Source organism: Apaloderma vittatum, unplaced genomic scaffold, assembly GCF_000703405.1.
Source record: "Apaloderma vittatum isolate BGI_N311 unplaced genomic scaffold, ASM70340v1 scaffold41917, whole genome shotgun sequence".
Lineage (NCBI taxonomy): Eukaryota > Metazoa > Chordata > Aves > Trogoniformes > Trogonidae > Apaloderma > Apaloderma vittatum.
In genome coordinates this window covers 19,622-36,987 of record NW_009726356.1, presented here as the reverse complement: position 1 = coordinate 36,987, position 17,366 = coordinate 19,622, and the positions used below count along the sequence as shown (strand labels likewise).

General features: G+C 44.5%; 1 protein-coding gene across 2 annotated transcripts; it reads left to right on the top strand.

Annotated features, from left to right (window-relative positions):
- Window positions 1-10,587: 10,587 nt before the first annotated feature.
- On the top strand, window positions 10,588-16,490 carry LRRC8A (leucine rich repeat containing 8 family, member A). Of its 2 annotated transcripts, XM_009873240.1 has the most exons (3): window positions 10,588-10,756; window positions 10,808-12,744; window positions 15,993-16,490. In XM_009873240.1, exons 1-3 carry the CDS (start codon window positions 10,588-10,590, stop codon window positions 16,266-16,268), a joined length of 2,382 nt encoding a protein of 793 aa, XP_009871542.1. In that variant the 3' UTR covers window positions 16,269-16,490. The 2 variants fall into 2 exon arrangements, with proteins under 2 accessions (XP_009871542.1, XP_009871541.1); XM_009873239.1 differs by having other exon boundaries at window positions 10,588-12,744.
- The last annotated feature ends 876 nt before the right edge of the window (window positions 16,491-17,366 follow it).

Here is a 17,366-nt window from a genome sequence, read left to right as displayed (position 1 = left end):
TCCTTCACTAATGTGGGGTTGTTTGTGTTGTGGGGTTTTCTTTTTTTCCTTCTCTTTTTTTTTCCCAAGTAATGGATCTTCCTTTTCATTTGTCACTATTGTGGACAAAATGCTTTCTGCAGTCCTCTCCTACATAGCTGGGAGGCTGGACGCCCGAGAGATCTCTCAAAGCTTAGATCTGCTCCCTCGTCTGTTTTCCCATGCCCCACGCTGACATGCAGGAAGCAAGAAAAAAAAGCTGTTGTAATTCTTGATGATGCTAAACTGTCGCTGCTTTAAAAAGATACATGTTGGTGAGGAAAGGGGATAGTTGCTTGAAGTGGTTAAGAATATAATCTGCTATTTTCAGATACGAATACGATCTATCTATTTTCAGATACTCCTGATGGTAACTAGAAAGTAGGTGGTAAAACCATTAATACTTTTTTCCCATCTCAAAAAAAAAAAATTGCTTTTCCAGGAGGTTAATCTGTCCCTATAAGTTTAGGCTTAGTTGTAACAATAATATTCCGCATCTCCTTTGGCTGGGTCTACAACACCTATTTTTGGTAACTTCTGTTGGAATAACAGATATTGGCGATTCCTTCCTCCTGAGAGTTTTGCTCGGTTCTTAGAGTTCTTACCACCTTTCTAGGTGTCTCTGGATCCCAGTGACCCTCTGAGTGGTTCCTTGCTTCTTAAATACCCTTTACCAAGCTTTTACACGACATGTTCTCCCTGTGACCTTGATACCCCATTCTTTGCTGATAATCTCTTTCATTTCAGGGAAGCTGTTCCCATGGCGTGTGGGGAATGCAGCGCTTCAGCACCCGCTCAGGATCCAGCACGCAAGAACATCATCCATTTCCAGCACAGAGAATTGAAGTGCAGATAGCAGAACCCAGCTGCAGGGTAAGGGCTACAGGTCAGCTCCTGACTGGGAAAGCAAAGCCAAAAAAATTACCAAGATATTACTTAAAGATAGTGGCAAAGCACAGGACAGGGATGGGATGACGCATAAGGAGCAAGGATGGTTGATCAGAGGGTGATATGGGGAGAGTGGTGGTGCGCTAATTAAATTCTGGGAGCCCTTAGTCAGCCTGAAGATGAAAAATAAGGAACTGAGCATTGTCCAGAGTAGAATACAACTGTTATGCATTCGCCCAGAGATCTTACTCCTGGCCACACAAACCCCAACTTCTCGATGCACTAAACAGTAAATATTTGAGGTCTGTCCAATAACTGGCTTGGCGACTGCTGCCTAAAAGGAATGTGGCTGAGAAGCAGCAAGAACTCTTCAGTCTGGTGGGTGCCCTTCCATTTCCAGCGGGGCGATGTTTGTTTTGCTCTGTAGCCATCTCCTAGGCAATTTTTCGATGTGAACTCTTAGGAGTGCGCTGGCGAGTCACCCACGTGGGTGTCAGTTAGGCAGTGACAGAAACTAGTTCCAAGAAACTCCCTGCTTCTTTGGTTCATCACTAGGATAGCGCTGAAAGGTATTGCGGGATTCTGTGCTTGTGTTCAGGAGGAGAAACGCTGCCCAGACTGGCCGTGCTGTGAGCAGCAAGATACGCTTCCCAGAATACAAGTATCCCCAAGACTTGTTTGATGTTCTGGTTGGTGTTCTGGCAGTTCACTGATTTGATTTTCATACTGATCCTCTCGTGGTATTTGGAAACCCTAACTTTATTTGTGTAGGTCAAAGACAATGTGCATAAATATTTCCTTAAAGTATGCCAGAAGCCACATGTTAAAGGCTAATGTTTCCGTGTTTGAAATGCAGAGCGCCTGAAGCCTTCAGCGATGGCTTACTGAGTGCATGGAGTTGGTTATGTTCTAATGAATGCTGCAGGCATTCGGAAAGATGGTCTGTGGTTCCCTGATGCTAATTTTTTTTTTAAAAAACAAGCAGTGGCAGCCAAATGTGTAAGCTTGTGTTACTGCCGTGTGCTTGGAGCAGGGTAATAAGCCCTCATGTAATTCTTCTGTGTTCTGCAGCAGGGTTTTGTTCAGCAGCATGCTTAAAAAGGAAATGAAGCTTACTTCTGCTCTTAAATTGAGCCTAACTCGTGTGTAGGAAAATGGGGATACAGTGTCAGGTGAGTGATGGAGCACTGAGGAGAAATACGTAAGAGTTTTGTTTGGGGCACCTTAATATAAAGGAAGGAATGTGTAGCTATTATTTTGGTAATGATTAAAAATTAATCTGTTTAGCTGCAGTGTGGCGAGCTTCCTTTGTGCGTTTTTCAAGTGGTTTCAAGAATAGCCTCAGTTTAGGATACGCACACTAATTTAACAGTCGACATGCTTTGTAGAGCATCTCTTGAATGGTTCCACACAACTCTTTCCTTAAACGGTTGATGAGGTGCACTCATTTCTTTATTGCAATTTGAAATCCAGTTTATATAGCTGCATTATATGTGCCCTTCCTGCTGCTATGAACTGCATTTGAAGCTAAAAACTATTCGGTCGTGATCTCCCTGCTGAAATAAGTGCCTCCTTCTTGTGTACTAAGCATTGTTTGATACAAAATTACCTTGGCAATTCACAAAGCCTCTCTTGTGACAAATTTGCAAGCTACTTCTCTAGCTACAGCCTCCCTTTGTGCACAGGAAAGGTGTGTGCGGGATCGGTCAACAGGTTCTTCACAGTCTTGTTCGAGCAAATGCCAGTGATGAAAGGTTAGATGGTCTGTCCCTTATTAATTGACTAACGCAGTCAGAAAATGTTCTGAGTTGGAAATCATAGTCACTGTTTTGGACCTCAAGGCTTATAGGATATGGTAAATATTTACTTATTCCTCCTCTTCCCTCAGCCTGAGGCTAAATATTATCAGGCTGATAGCTGCTGTCTTATCTAGCTTGCTTTGCTCTCACCTGCATCTTCTTTCACCTTAACTGGCTCATCTCTTCAAGCTTGAAAACGGCTGTGGCAACACCCATGGATTTCTGCTTGTTGTGACTGTCAACAATTGCTTGAGATTGTCCGCCTGAAAGTTTTTACTCACTTTGAATTTAGTGTCTGGTTTTCTTAATCTGTTGTTAGATGTGTCAAAGCTCTGCTCCGCCCATCAATTCTGTCTTTAGTGGAAAGCAGTTGGTTACCTTTTCTTACATGACTTTTTCAATGCTGGAATTAAATGCTGAAGAACCTTCTGCTGCAGCTGATGGAGTTCTTGAAGCTGTTCTGGTTGTTACAGGCGAATGCTGCTGTTTTCAGTGTAGTTACTCACAGAGTTAATTCATCACTTGCTGGTCAGTACAAGGGAGTGTTTCGTAGTGTCCTGTTGGTATAAGGCAGTCACGCTTCTCCAAGACAAGCTCCAATGCCCTGTCCTTGAAGCATCTTTGTTATAGCAAAGAGAAAATTAATTTTGGATAGGAAGCCTGTGGCCACATACATTTATAATTTATAAGCTGACACAGACATTTTTCTCTGGTTTGCATTGCTGCTGCAAGTCATCTGATAGTACTTAAATTTCCATAGATGTATGATATGGACATGCAATACCTGCTCCAAGTGTGCTGATAACTTCAGACTGTGTGCAGTTCTGTGCAGTAGCGGCAAAATGCTGTGAAAAGTCAAAATGTGGCAGGCCAAGTCAGGTCTCCAGCATGGATTGTTCTGGTAGTGCAGATGTTCTTTCCTTTACTTGTTAGGACAGGCTTGGTAAAAAGGAGCTGTTGCGCTAGACTGTTAAGAATGTCAGCCTTGCATCTGACAGGGAGAGTCGACTAAGGGGTGGCTGTAAAGGTGATAAAGTGCTATCCATCATGTAGGTGGATTATCTTTATGATCTTCAGTAAAGATGTTGTGACCCAGCGGGTTCCCTTCACCTCGCTGTGGCTTGGGAGGGGCTGGATGTCGCATAGGGCTGCTGGATGGCTGTGGGAAAACCAACTGACCTTGTTCCCAGCGCTGAGTTCACTGGCTGTTCCTCTAAGTGCAGAGTGTAAGTTTTGGCAGCTGCTGTTCCACTCATCTGTCTGCTAGTCTGAATGATAAGTGACCCTTTAAACTTCACATCTTGCAAGATGTTTTGTCCTGCGGGAGGGATTTATTTTTTTTAATGCAGAAAGGGCCTGATAATAGGGATGACAGTTCACTGGTCAGAGCTTTGGCACTTGGCTTCCCTGCTGTTTATTTCTAAACAGCAAAGGACAGAGTCTCTTGAGTTGTTCCATCTCACATCTTGGACTTTTCCAGATGATCACGTGACTGTCTTTTGCTCGGAAGGTTTTCTGAGGAGTGCCTGAAAACAGCTCTGTTCCAGCCTTTTTTTTTTTTCTCTCAATTTTGAGCCTAATAAACACAGGGGAGGGGACACGTAAATTCCCAGTCCCATTTCTGACCAGTAATGCTCTTAACACTTCCTGGTTTTTGAACAAAGAGCTCTGTGTCATGCTCTTCTTTAGGATTTCAGGTGGCAGCATGCTGGGGTGGGGAGCTCTGCTGAAAACTTGATGTAACATGTTGTAGCTTGTCAATAGTCAGGGCTATAGTCTTAACAGCATCAAGGTTTTTCTTTCCCTTATCTACCTCTGATACTGTCAGCACATGAACAACTTCTTCTTTCTCTGGGCAGCTGAGAGGTTAAAAAAAAAAAAAGGTCTGTCAGCAATGTTTAACTTGTGCTCTGCAGTCCAAAATCTTATAAAGAAGTAGACTGAGAATTAAGAATATGTGTTGTGGAAGCTGAAGAGTTGCAAGATACAATGTGTCTGTGTCTACTTACTTAAAACTATATTACTTGAAAGTAATGCGCACCACTAAAGGTGAGGAGCACTTCCCTGATTTCAGGGAGATGCTGGAGATAAAGGGTGGAAATTTAAATTCTTGTGGTTGGTAGCTCCGTTAGTAACAGAGTGGCCAACAGAAAGGAGGAGGAAAGAGGATACTGGGCAAAGGATTCAGCAAATGGTGAGTCAATCTGGCAAACTGGCCAGTGAAACAGAACAGTGATGTTGTTTCTGCTCACTTTGTCCCTAGGGGTTGCTGGCCAGCAGTTGCAGGCAGGAGATCCGCGCACTGCTCAGCTACGTGTCTATCAACAATAAGTCAATCTTGGCTAGTTCAGGTTGGGTGGCTTTGGATAGAGGGATTGACTAAATTGGAGGCTATTTGCTCCTGCAGCAGTTACTCTGTTAATACAGAAATTGTTAAGTATCGCAGGCATCCTGGGGTCTGTGGAAAGCACTTGTGCTCTGAGCTCTGTCAGCCTTCAGTAAGGTACATGCTGCTTTGTGATATCTCTGTCAGCCAGATACGTTTAATCTTGTTTCTGGCTGGTTTCGTTAGTTAGGTGTGGTGTGCTCAGAATGTCTCTGCTCTTCTAACGTGAGTGATTATCTTTCTCCTCCAGGTGTGACTAGTAAAACGCAGGGTTAGTGCTTGGTGATGCTTGTGGTTGGCTGGAGGTCTGTGTGGGTTTGGCAGGCTGCTTATATAAGTCTGAAACTGCTCTTGCTTCTGTTCAGCATTAATGGTGAGGCTGTGCTGCACGGGGTAGGTAGGTGCCCAGCAGGCTGAGGCAGGAATGGCAAAAGACGCTCACAGTGGGACGCAGACTTGGATCCAGGTGAATCTGTAGGCTCTGAAGAGATATGCAGTATCTAAATGTGGAATGTGCTGTGTTTTCAGTAGCATATTTATTTAGGCTGGATCGCTTGTGCTGTATGATAAAGAGGCTTTAGCAAACAGATCTTTCCCTGCACAATCTCACTTATTGCTGCTATAATCTATCCTGGGGTTGTTCTCTCTTGGGTATGAATTGTAGCCCTCTTAAGTAGTGTTGCCTTGGTGTAGCTGAAACCCTCAAAAGTAAAGTAATTTAATGGAAACTGCTCAGGGACTGTGGTAGCTAAGAAAGGACTGTGGAATGCAAAAGCTGAAACACCTCCAAGACAGATACCTGCAAGATTTTTTTTTTTTTTCCCCTCAGTGTGCAACACCTAAAGCCTGCCTATTTAATTATACTTCTGGAAAACTTACTTCCTTATGCTTCTGATAAGTTGACGGGTGTTTAGGCAGAGATGTTCTGACCTATTGTCTTATGCAAGCTCAGTGAAACCAACTTGCTTTGAAACTTGGATAGAGGAGTCTTTCAAAATCTCAGTATCGATGCCTTCCATGTGTCTGAGTTAACAATCCTGTAAACACATCACCTGTTTCTTAGCTCCAGTTGGGAAGTTCTGCAACTTGAGGTAGGTACAAAGGAGCTCAGATCCTTCTTCACTGGGACAGCTCTGACACCGTGCTGCCTTTCCCCTTATGGCTCTTCCTGTCTGTAAACTCCTTTCCTCAGTTCTGTGCTCAGCCTTCAGTGAGGCTGCATGACAGAAGTGACTTCGCCGATAAAGCTTATTCACAGTGAACACTTTCATGCTGACAAAGCACACAAAAGAGCAGGAGCTTGAAATGTCTGCAGTCTTTCTGCTGGTCCTGTGGAGGTGATTTTATTTTTGGCCATCTGTCTTTGTGCAAGGCTTGTGCCTGGTATTATGCCAGAATAATATCCTCTACCTAAATCATTTTGTTCTGCTACCTGTGTCCCTGTTGGGAGAGCATGTTCTAGCCACCTGCTTGGTTTCTATACAGTAGCTGGGATCACAGTCCCTATGGGAAGAACCCTACTGTTCAGGAGAGTGTCGAGTGACAGAGACAGCCCCCGAGAGTCTGCCTTTTCTGAGTTAGTCTGCTGTTGTCAGCAACCCCAGCAGCGAAACTCTTTGCCTTAATCCAGAAGGGAGAGCGTTGCAACAAGAATCGCATTCTAAAATGATTGCAAAATAGACTCCATAAAATAGAGATGACATTTGCATCTTCATGCAGAACTGTTAGGAACTAGAAACGGATTGCGCACACGGGAAATCCGGGAGAGGAGGGATATGCCTTTCCCATCTGCTTTCTAAAGCTTTTGGTGGGCAGTTTTCTCTTTTACTGCAGGTGCTGGGAGTGAGGTTAGATAAGACATGGCAAATGCCGGCTTCTGTAAAGGTGACCCCTGATTTTATTGTTCTTCTGGTACTTGAACAAGGTCTCCACAGCTGCTGAGAGGAGTGGAGACTTGCTGTGAATGCTCTTTTCCTCCAGTAACCCCGTCATTGTTACTGGAAGGCAGGAGATTTCCTGCTCCACCCTACCAGGGTTTAGTTGCTGACAGAGCTGTAACAGGCTACCATGGGATACCCGGGTGGGGCTTTTTTATCTGTCTTATAGGTGCACAGTATAAGGGGAGGTTTTCTACCCCATGTAATTGGTAAATAGAATTAGGGAGCCCGCTGTGCTAATTTCTTCTTGTTTTCCTTCTGAGCTATCTTGCAATACAAATCAAAATGAGTATAAAGTTAATTTCTTGTCAAAATCCATTTCCTGGATTGGGCAAACTTAGCAACCCAGCACTAGAACTTAAGTCTGAAAATGCCTTAGCTGTGAGACTTCAATTCCTGAAAATAGATATTTCCCTATTTCATAAGTCTACTAAGGGTAGCTATGAAAGACCTGAGAGCTGCTGCAAAAGTTTCCTTACCAAGAGTGATGAAGGTGCAGGAGGGAGGAGGATGGACCTTTGGAGAGAAGTGGTGCCTAGGCAAGGGAAGAAAAGAGATAAATACATGTTTGCTTGGTTTTTTTTTTTCTTCTCAGTGTTGTTTAGGAGAAGTAAGGAGTTGTTTAAATAGGGAGCAGTTGTTCTATGGACAGTATCAGTGTCTTTGCTTCGTGTTCCTGAAGAGAGGAATAGGATCTTCAACAGCATTTGTGGAGAGCAGTGCATGGTATGGCAGCATTTGTGTTACCTCTTCGACGTAGTTTAGAAGGAGTTGCTACAAAAGCTTTCCATCACATCTGACAAGAGTGTTTAGGAATGGTGTGTGCTTGCTGGGAGACTGCCGATAGACTCTCACGGAGCCTTAGGGTGCGTTTAGTGAGAGCTGCTTCGCCAAGCAGCCCCCGGGTTATGAGTCTGGTAGACTTGAGGCTGTGCTCACCTGCAAGCACGGCTGGATTTCGGAAACTAAACCCTGTCAAAGTTAACTGTTCCAGCAGAAAACTGCAGTAGCTTCTGATGTTCCCCTTTTGCAAAGCTTTCCAGACTTTCTCTTATTTGGACTGTACAAGTGCAGGACTCTGCTCCCTCAGTCTAATTACCGTGGCAGGGACACAGAGGGTGACAGAGAGGGCATGTGTGTTTTGTCCTGTTTGGTTTTCTGTGTGGTTCAGTGGTATGTCACTGGTCCTGCTCTGGCTCTCAAGCCTTTCAGTAGCTGAACTTCCTTATTTCCTAGCCTAGTGTGGTAGGGGTCCTAACAAAAAACCAAAACAAACAAATCAGCTGTAGATCCTGTTCTGGTGCTTCTGCAAAGGGAGGGAATAGATGGGTAAGGGGCCTGGGATGATATAAAGCCTCTGTCAGAGCTATAGATTCTCCTGTGCAAAATACAGATAGTAAGTGGATTTTGACTTCGAATTTTCTTGTCTATGTAGACAAACTTAAGAGATCTACATCACCAAGAGCTGTAATTCAGGGAGCTTTTAGCTGCTGGCTTCATTTGAGGCATTCTGGAGTACAAGGGGTGTGAAGAAATCTTTTGTACCTGGTTCAATCCTGAAATTAGTGTTTCTGTAGCAGACACAGACAGCTCGTCTCAAATGCATCGTGCAAATGGACTCTTCTCCCTGAGGTGGATGCCTTCAGAGGAGGCTGAGCATGGCTGAAACGGCTTGCCTAGTGCTTTGCAGCAAGCTGGCAATGGGACTGGGAGGGGAACTCTGCACACCTTGTCACTCCTCTGTGTTCTAGCTAGTCAGATGGTGTTTGGTTTTGCCTGTTCTTCCCTCTCCCTGTGACTGTGTAAATCCTCTTGTCCTGGTCTGCTCAGTGCACTCTGTTCTGCAGAGACACACCAGCCACTCCCTCAGTGCTCTGCAGTCCAACAAGGCAGTATTTTCTTCTGACAGTGCTGTATCTGGCTGTTTTCATCCCTTGTTTCTGCATCCTGTGCCAGGATTGCATGATTTTAGTGGTTGATAAATGAATAGATTTGCTCTTCTGTCTTGTTTTACCAAATTTCTAGAACAGGTATTGCTGATTTTTGTCTCTCGAAATTCCCCACTCAAAAAATATTTAATAAAGTTAATGTAGACTTACCCCATTCTTCTGTGAGAGACTAATGTAGTATTGGAACAGGGTGGGCACAAGGGTAAACACTTCATCAGGGATGGCTGTCATCTTGCATTCTAGTTGCTCACAGCCTTCTCAAGTAGCATTAAGTCAGAGCTGGCATTTTACCATTTACTGTTGCAGGCAGCAGGCAGAAAGGTACAGAGTTCTGTGTTTAGTGTCTCTAGGGAATGTGGTCTTTTGGAGTATGTACTAGGAAGGGCTTCCTTTGCAGTTCTGTGCTGGCAGTTAATTTTAAATACAAACTTGAATTCTACCAAAGCAGGTGGTGTGGGCACCCTGCTTGTTGAAGAAAGTGTTCTCCCAGCCAGGGGTATTTGGAAACCTGCTATTAACCCTGTAGTTCCCCAGGACATTTTGGGACTGTCTGTACAAATGATATCTTACGGGTTAGGGGAACATCACTGGTTTTTTTTGCTCTTCTTCCTTTACGATTGATTTAACATGAGTTTCAGAATGACTGAGAAATTAGTGCTTGTCCTACTCCTGAACTTTGCCACCAAGTATGATGAGATATTAGGGCTTTTTTACTGTCATTATGATGACTTTGTGTTCTTTGCTTGTGTTGCCTGTTGGGAATTTTGTGCACTCACAATTATCCCTGGATTGGTCAGGCTTCCAGGCTTTCTGTGGCTTATTGAAGAATGTGGTCAAAGTTTCATCTGGAAGTCTGAAGGACAGAACAAGCACGGCTGTAAGGCCTCTGCTTCCCAGAACCTTTTGATTTCCTTTGTGACACTTAAATCCCAGCTGAGATGAACTCTAGGTGGGAGTGGTTGTTCAGGGAAGCTCTTTCCTCCACTTCTCAAGTAAGGCAAAGAGCAGCTGCTACAGGATTTCAGTACTGAATCTATCAGAGGGCAAGTAACTAATCTTTCCTTTGAGAATTAATGTGAAGGGGGAAAGCCAAATTACATAGAGGGAAAAGTTATGATATAAGGCAACTGTTCTCTTCTGCAGCCTGCTTTATCAATGTTATGTTGAGTTGCATTGATTAAGTGGTTCTAGGAAATGGACCTGCGTGTGAATCCTCTTCCTTGTCCCTGTGGTTTGAGAGCCATGCAAATGCAGAATTATTGTTTTCCAGCTCTCTAAAAACAGTAACAAACTCATGACAGCTATGCTCTCTGCATGAATTTTATCACTTCTAACAGTGCTGGCAAACTCCTTAATCCCTAGATAAATCAGTACCAGTTCCGATGTTTTGTGACAATTCATCTGTTGGGGAAGGCAACAACAAACTTCACAGCCTCAGCTGTAGCACATTACTTGCAGGAAGCCTCGTTGATTTGTCTCCAAGTCACTTGAAACTGATTCTCAGCTAACTCCAGTCTTGCTGTACCAGTATTTAAAGTGAGTTTTCTGAAAAGCAGAACACAACAGTATAAGCTGCTAATGGCCGCTTGCGTTTTCCTTTCAGGTGAATCATGATTCCTGTCACTGAATTGCGCTACTTTGCTGACACCCAGCCGGCATACCGTATCCTGAAGCCATGGTGGGACGTCTTCACGGACTACATTTCTATAGTGATGCTGATGATCGCAGTGTTTGGAGGGACGCTTCAGGTCACCCAGGACAAAATGATTTGTTTGCCCTGTAAATGGGTTACCAAAGACTCTTGCAATGACTCAGTCAGAGGCTGGACAGCTGCAGCCCCAGAGCGTACCTACTATAACTCTAGTCTTGTTCCCTCTGCTGATGCGGGGCCCACAGGGATCCGATACGATTTGGACCGGCACCAGTATAACTATGTGGATGCTGTGTGTTATGAGAACCGTCTCCACTGGTTTGCCAAGTATTTTCCCTATCTGGTACTGCTACATACTCTCATCTTCCTGGCTTGTAGCAACTTCTGGTTCAAATTCCCAAGGACCAGCTCCAAGCTGGAGCATTTTGTGTCTATTTTGCTTAAGTGTTTTGACTCTCCGTGGACAACGAGGGCATTATCTGAGACGGTGGTGGAAGAGAGTGATACCAAGCCAGCATTTGGGAAAATGAATGGCTCCATGGACAAGAAATCCTCCACAGTCAGTGAGGATGTGGAAGCCACTGTTCCCATGCTGCAGAGAACCAAGTCTCGTATCGAACAAGGGATTGTGGACCGGTCTGAGACGGGTGTCTTGGACAAAAAGGAAGGTGAACAGGCCAAAGCACTCTTTGAGAAGGTGAAAAAGTTCCGCACGCATGTGGAAGAGGGAGATATAGTTTATCGCCTGTACATGAGACAGACCATCATTAAAGTGATCAAGTTCATTCTGATCATCTGCTACACTGTTTACTATGTCAACAACATAACATTTGATGTTGACTGTAAAGTGGATATTGAGAGCTTGACTGGCTACAGGATGTACCGCTGTGCTCATCCTTTGGCCACTCTCTTCAAAATCTTGGCGTCTTTCTACATCAGTTTGGTGATATTCTATGGCTTGATCTGCATGTACACGCTCTGGTGGATGTTGAGGCGATCGCTCAAGAAATACTCCTTTGAGTCTATCCGGGAGGAGAGCAGTTACAGTGACATTCCCGATGTGAAAAATGACTTTGCTTTTATGCTTCACCTGATCGATCAGTATGACCCCCTCTACTCCAAGCGTTTTGCTGTCTTTCTGTCGGAGGTGAGTGAGAACAAACTGCGGCAACTGAACCTCAACAATGAGTGGACTTTGGAGAAGCTGCGCCAGAGGATCACCAAGAACTCCCAGGACAAGCTGGAATTGCATCTTTTCATGCTGAGTGGCATTCCTGACACAGTATTTGACCTCATTGAGCTGGAGGTCTTGAAGCTGGAGCTTATCCCTGACGTCACTATTCCCCCAAGCATTGCTCAGCTCACCAGCCTTAAGGAACTGTGGCTCTACCACACAGCTGCCAAAATAGAGGCTCCAGCCCTTGCCTTCTTGAGGGAGAATTTGAAATCTCTCCACATCAAGTTCACAGACATCAAGGAGATTCCCCTTTGGATTTACAGCCTGAAGACGTTAGAGGAGCTTCATCTGACAGGGAATTTGAGTGCTGAAAACAACCGGTACATTGTGATAGATGGATTGAGGGAGCTGAAGAGGCTGAAGGTGTTGAGGTTGAAGAGTAACCTCACCAAGCTGCCACAGGTGGTGACAGATGTAGGGGTGCATCTTCAGAAGCTTTCCATCAACAATGAGGGCACCAAGCTTATTGTTCTCAACAGCCTTAAGAAAATGGTCAACTTGACGGAGCTTGAGCTGATCCGTTGTGACTTGGAACGCATTCCTCACTCTATATTTAGCCTCCACAATCTGCAGGAAATAGACCTGAAGGACAATAACCTAAAGACCATCGAAGAAATTATCAGCTTCCAGCACTTACATCGTCTCACTTGCCTTAAACTGTGGTACAACCACATTGCCTACATCCCCATGCAGATAGGCAACCTAACCAATTTAGAACGCCTCTACCTGAATCGTAACAAGATAGAAAAGATCCCTACCCAGCTCTTCTATTGCCGAAAACTTCGTTATTTGGATCTCAGTCACAACAACTTGACTTCCATACCGCCAGACGTTGGACTTCTTCAGAACCTGCAGAATCTAGCTGTGACGGCCAACAGGGTGAGTGAATGAGGAGCTGAGTGTTTCTGTGTGAATAAAAGTAACTCTGGCACTTCTGTTATCTGTGTCATTACACGTGCTACAATGGGGTGTAAAATGTTGCACTGGCATTCTATGTAAATTCTCAAGTTTTTGTTTCTCTCGGAGGGGTTTATCTAAGGCAAAACATTGCAGATAACTCCAGAGACAAGCCTTTTTTTGAACTGCCCTTGTTCTGTAGCATTTCCTCTCTCAACAGTGAAACTGCTTCTACGTGCCAGTTGGAGACGGCTTCAAAATTCTTCTGGCTGTCAGTTGTTTCTGTGCAGCTGGAAGCTTGTAGTTTCTAGATTGAATTAATTTTGGCCTTAATGTGGAGATGTGAGAAACCGTAGACTTAATCTAGAACTACACACTGTGTACTTCAGACATACACGTGTGCCCTGTGAGCAGCCATCTAGGGCCTCTGTGTGTGGGGCTTACAGCTTCGCTTGTAGTACCTTGCATTCCCAGGGAATACTCTGTAGTTTGACCCTATAAGCATGCACTTGGAGTGAGAAGTTGCATAGTGGCTTATGAAAACTGGTTCTTAAGCTGTCTTGTTCCCTAAGGGGAACTTTGGAGAGAGTTGAAACAATCTTGTGCAGTGTCTTTACTCAGGGCTGAGTGAACTAAACCAAGTTTATCAATTGGCAGTCAGTTAGCTGTGAAAGTATGAACTGTGGCAATTCCTTGGCTTTTAGAGGGGAGGAATATGCTGACACCTTGCTATGCCAAAGCATAGTGACTGGGGGTTTTCTTGTGTAATCCCAGACAGGTAAAGTCTTAACCTTAACTGTTGAAGTCCAGGGCAGGTTGGAGGGGATGACCAAATGTGTGATGATGCCCGATTATCCCAAGTTGTTTCTTGGCTTGTGTTTAAGGGAATTCTGTTTGCTTAAAGCAAACTGTATCCGTGTCTTTCCTGAATCTTTTTTCCCGTGTTTGGGATTAAGGAGATCAGCCTGTGACTGCACAGACTGATGTGCTGAGCTGAACAGCTCGTTGACGCTTTCATTCATTCTGTCTGCAAATTCCCGGGAGGCTCTTTTTTTTTCTGCTGGAGTTTATTACCACCTGAAGTTGCAAAAGGCTCTAGCACAACTACAAATTGCAGAGAGATTTAATTAGTGGCTTCTGGTTTCTTCTGGGAACATGCAGTAGAGTTGTCCAGGTTTTTACAGTCATGTATCAAGATCCTTAGTGCTATTGGCCAACTGTTTTCATAACTGAACACTGTAAAATTCTCTGCGAGAGGCAGACAGAGCAGCTCAAGTATGGTTTGACTTTTCACAAGGGAAATGCTCATAAATAGAGTGTTTAATTGCTATTGCAGTTCAATGTTACACTATTATTTAGTCCTAAGACTCCAGCCAGCATTTTGAAATTAATGTCTGAAGGTTGAAGTCTGCATTGTGCCACCGAAGCATAGCGGCGGACACGGAGCAGCCGTTCAGCTCTCCCAGTCTGATGGCTGCACAAGCAGCCCAGATGGCTGGGCACCTTTTTGTATGGGTGGCTTAAGCTCTGGTAAACTTCATGGTGTGCACACATCATTTCCTATTAAGTTAAAAGCCAAAATATTAGGGCAAGTGGGGCTGATCCGGGTGATTTCTGAGCGCGGCATTAACTGAAGGTGAGGGAGTCTTAAAGATTCTTAAACAACTGGTCAGAACTTGTGTCATTCTGTGCTTTGTGTCTTCTGGAAACCGCCCTAGCACAGCATCCCGAGCATTAATCTGCAGCATATCCTCTGCAGTCTTGGGGTGGAATGTCTCTTGCATGAAGAGGAGTTAGAGGCAGCTCCATTTTCTGCAGCACAGAATTTCTCTCTGAAAAAAAACCAAACAAAGGCTGGAGCAGCCTTTGCTCTGGTGTATTCCGAAGCAAAAGGCGATGAGGAGCCAGCGCAACAGCTGAGCTGTTTGTATCCCCTGCAGGTGCCTGGCCAAGGCCACAATTGCCCTGGAGAGCCTGATTCTTGTAGTAAACAGTGAGAACAAGAAACGAGGACTGTTAGGCCAAGGCCAGGTGTTGTCTCCTGGCACAGCAGTCCTAGCAAATAAAGATTTGTGGAGTTGGCTGGTACTAGTGTACCCTTCTGGGAAGCAGACTGTATGATAGCACATTGCTTCTTTCCTAAACCAATACTTGTCCCTTCAATAACACTATTATTTTCAGGAGTTTGTGATCATTTGATGGCATGTTGCTGTTTGCAAAACACTTGACAGTACCAGTAACAATGACTGAATTGAACTGACTTTAATTGGTCTGGTCTCATCTTGGCTTTTCCTTGAATTCCATCTCATTCAGAACTGATTACGGTCTAATTTAGCCATGAAAGATGTCATGCATAATTCAGGTTTTAAAAAAGACACAGTTACATTTAAAGGCAAATAATAGCCTCTAAGATGAGACTTTGAATTAAGAGGAGAATACTGAATTGCTGTATTTTAGTTCAAAGCCTAGTGTTTAAGCTGTATTGTTTTCCTAGAAATTCCTTGGCAAGACTGGACTATTAAAAGGCTTTAACAGAAATAAGCCTTTTTAAAATTCCTGATTTCCTGGATACATGAAGGTGGTGGTGGCAAAGGTAATGATTGGTGACTTCGTTTTTCTGTTGTTGCATTTTGGCACCATTAAACACACAAAGAAACAGTGCTTTGGAGCCTAGAAAGTATTTGCAACGTTTCGAAGCCCTACAGAAGTGATGAAAGAATAGTCCCAGTTTTTGAGGCCTGGAGATCATACCCACATAGCCTCTGCTCTTGTTACAGCAAAACCAGAAGTCCTGAGTAAATCTAGTCTTTGTGATGTTCAGTACGATACCAATTCTACAGTGGCTACTTAAAGCTACTATGATGCAGTGGTGGTATAAAAGGTTTGGGGTGGAAGGAATCTAATAGTGATGGGAGCATGGGCCACATGTGAGCGGGTTTCTGATCTTCTGATCCTGTCCTTGGTGATGTCTTTGCTTTAGTCACCATCCTAGGTGATCTTTTCTGCCTAATGCAACTGAGTGCCTGAAAGAGGAATCCATACAATCATGGCATAGTGACTTTTACTTTGGGAGCAGTCCTTATGGTGGAAGGAGAAGCTGGGTCAATGGAGAAGTGGATGGTTGAGAACAAGTGCTCTGTAAACCTTGAAGGATTCCCTGAGCTTGTTGGAGTATGTGCCCGTGATTGCTGATGACTTTGCCTGTGATCGATTTTCTTGGTTTTTTTCAGATTGAGAGTCTCCCACCAGAGCTGTTCCAGTGCAGGAAGCTGAGAACCTTGAACCTGGGGAACAACGTGCTGCAGTCGCTTCCGTCACGGGTTGGAGAGCTGACAAATCTGTCGCAGATAGAGCTACGAGGGAACCGCTTGGAGTGCCTGCCTGTCGAGCTGGGAGAATGTCCTCTGCTGAAACGCAGTGGGCTGGTGGTAGAGGAGGACTTGTTCAACACACTGCCCTTGGAAGTCAAAGAGCGGCTCTGGAGGGCAGACAAAGAGCAAGCTTGAACCCCTGGAAAAAGGGAAAAGCCTCTGACCAACTAGAAGGAAACAAAAGGCCATTCCAGTCCCCTTTTCCCCAGATCCTCCCCTTTCTCCCCTCTGATCACTACCAGACTAGCCAAGGAGTTCCTGAACAAACGTGACTCTGGGTTGGTTTCTTGCCTCAGATGCAGGAAGGGGAAAGCTCAGGATCAGGATGAGGATCAAGACAGATTAGTCGCCTGCTGAGCAAGGGCCAGTGAGAATAAAAGGTGTTGCTGTTCTGGAGAGGATGTGGGGTGAGGTGGATGGCCCTGCTGAGAAGAAATGACCTTTGAATGGAGGAGAAAATGAAATGTGGGGATTGCTGCACTGCTCCAAGTGGGGCTTATATGTGTCGGGGACTGAGAGAGTCCAGGGTACTGCAATCAAAAATCAAGAGACTAGGCAACCTCTTGAACTTTCGTCTCTGTGACACCTGGTACTCTTCTTCTCTGACTTGGAGATTCAGTGGGGCCTGCCAGTGGAGTTGGGTAGGACACAGAGAGCTGATCTTATCTAGATGCTGACATTAGGATTTGGGGGATACACTTAGACATCAGCTTGAATGCAGAATAATTTTTATTTTTTTAACAATTATCTTCTCCCTTTCCACTCCACACCTCCTCTGCCTCTGGAGAAGGAACCAAACTCCCCCCAAATACTATCTGCTCATTTAAGGCTGCACTATTTTAACAGTTTCAAGTCACTTGTGCTGATGAGTAGATCACGTAGCATCCTTCTCCAGCTAATGTGCTGGAGGCACTAACTGACATAATTCCAGAGCTTTAGCCTGTTTTGAAGTGGATGGTTATAATACAAGTGGGAGAAAGATCTGGATAAAAAGCAGTCACACTGTCTAATCTACTCTCCCAGAAGCATTGAGTTACTTCAGGATCTGGCTTTTAAAGTTTTTTAAGCTACTTTTAAATTTTCTGGTGTCTTCACATATCAAATATGAACATGCAATGGGCCAGTGTGTCAGGGTGTCTCCTGGGGTTGGTGGTATTAATAAAGAGGAACACTCAGGTTTCCTTTGCACCCCGTGCCCCCCATGCCTCATTCAGTTGTTAGATGCTTTGCAAG

Coding starts and splice junctions, on each gene's coding strand:
- LRRC8A (XM_009873239.1), top strand. CDS start 10,588: ATGATTCCTGTCACTGAATTGCGCTACTTTGCTGACACCCAGCCGGCA. Junction 12,745..15,992: donor TAGCTGTGACGGCCAACAGG/GTGAGTGAATGA, acceptor GGTTTTTTTCAG/ATTGAGAGTCTCCCACCAGA.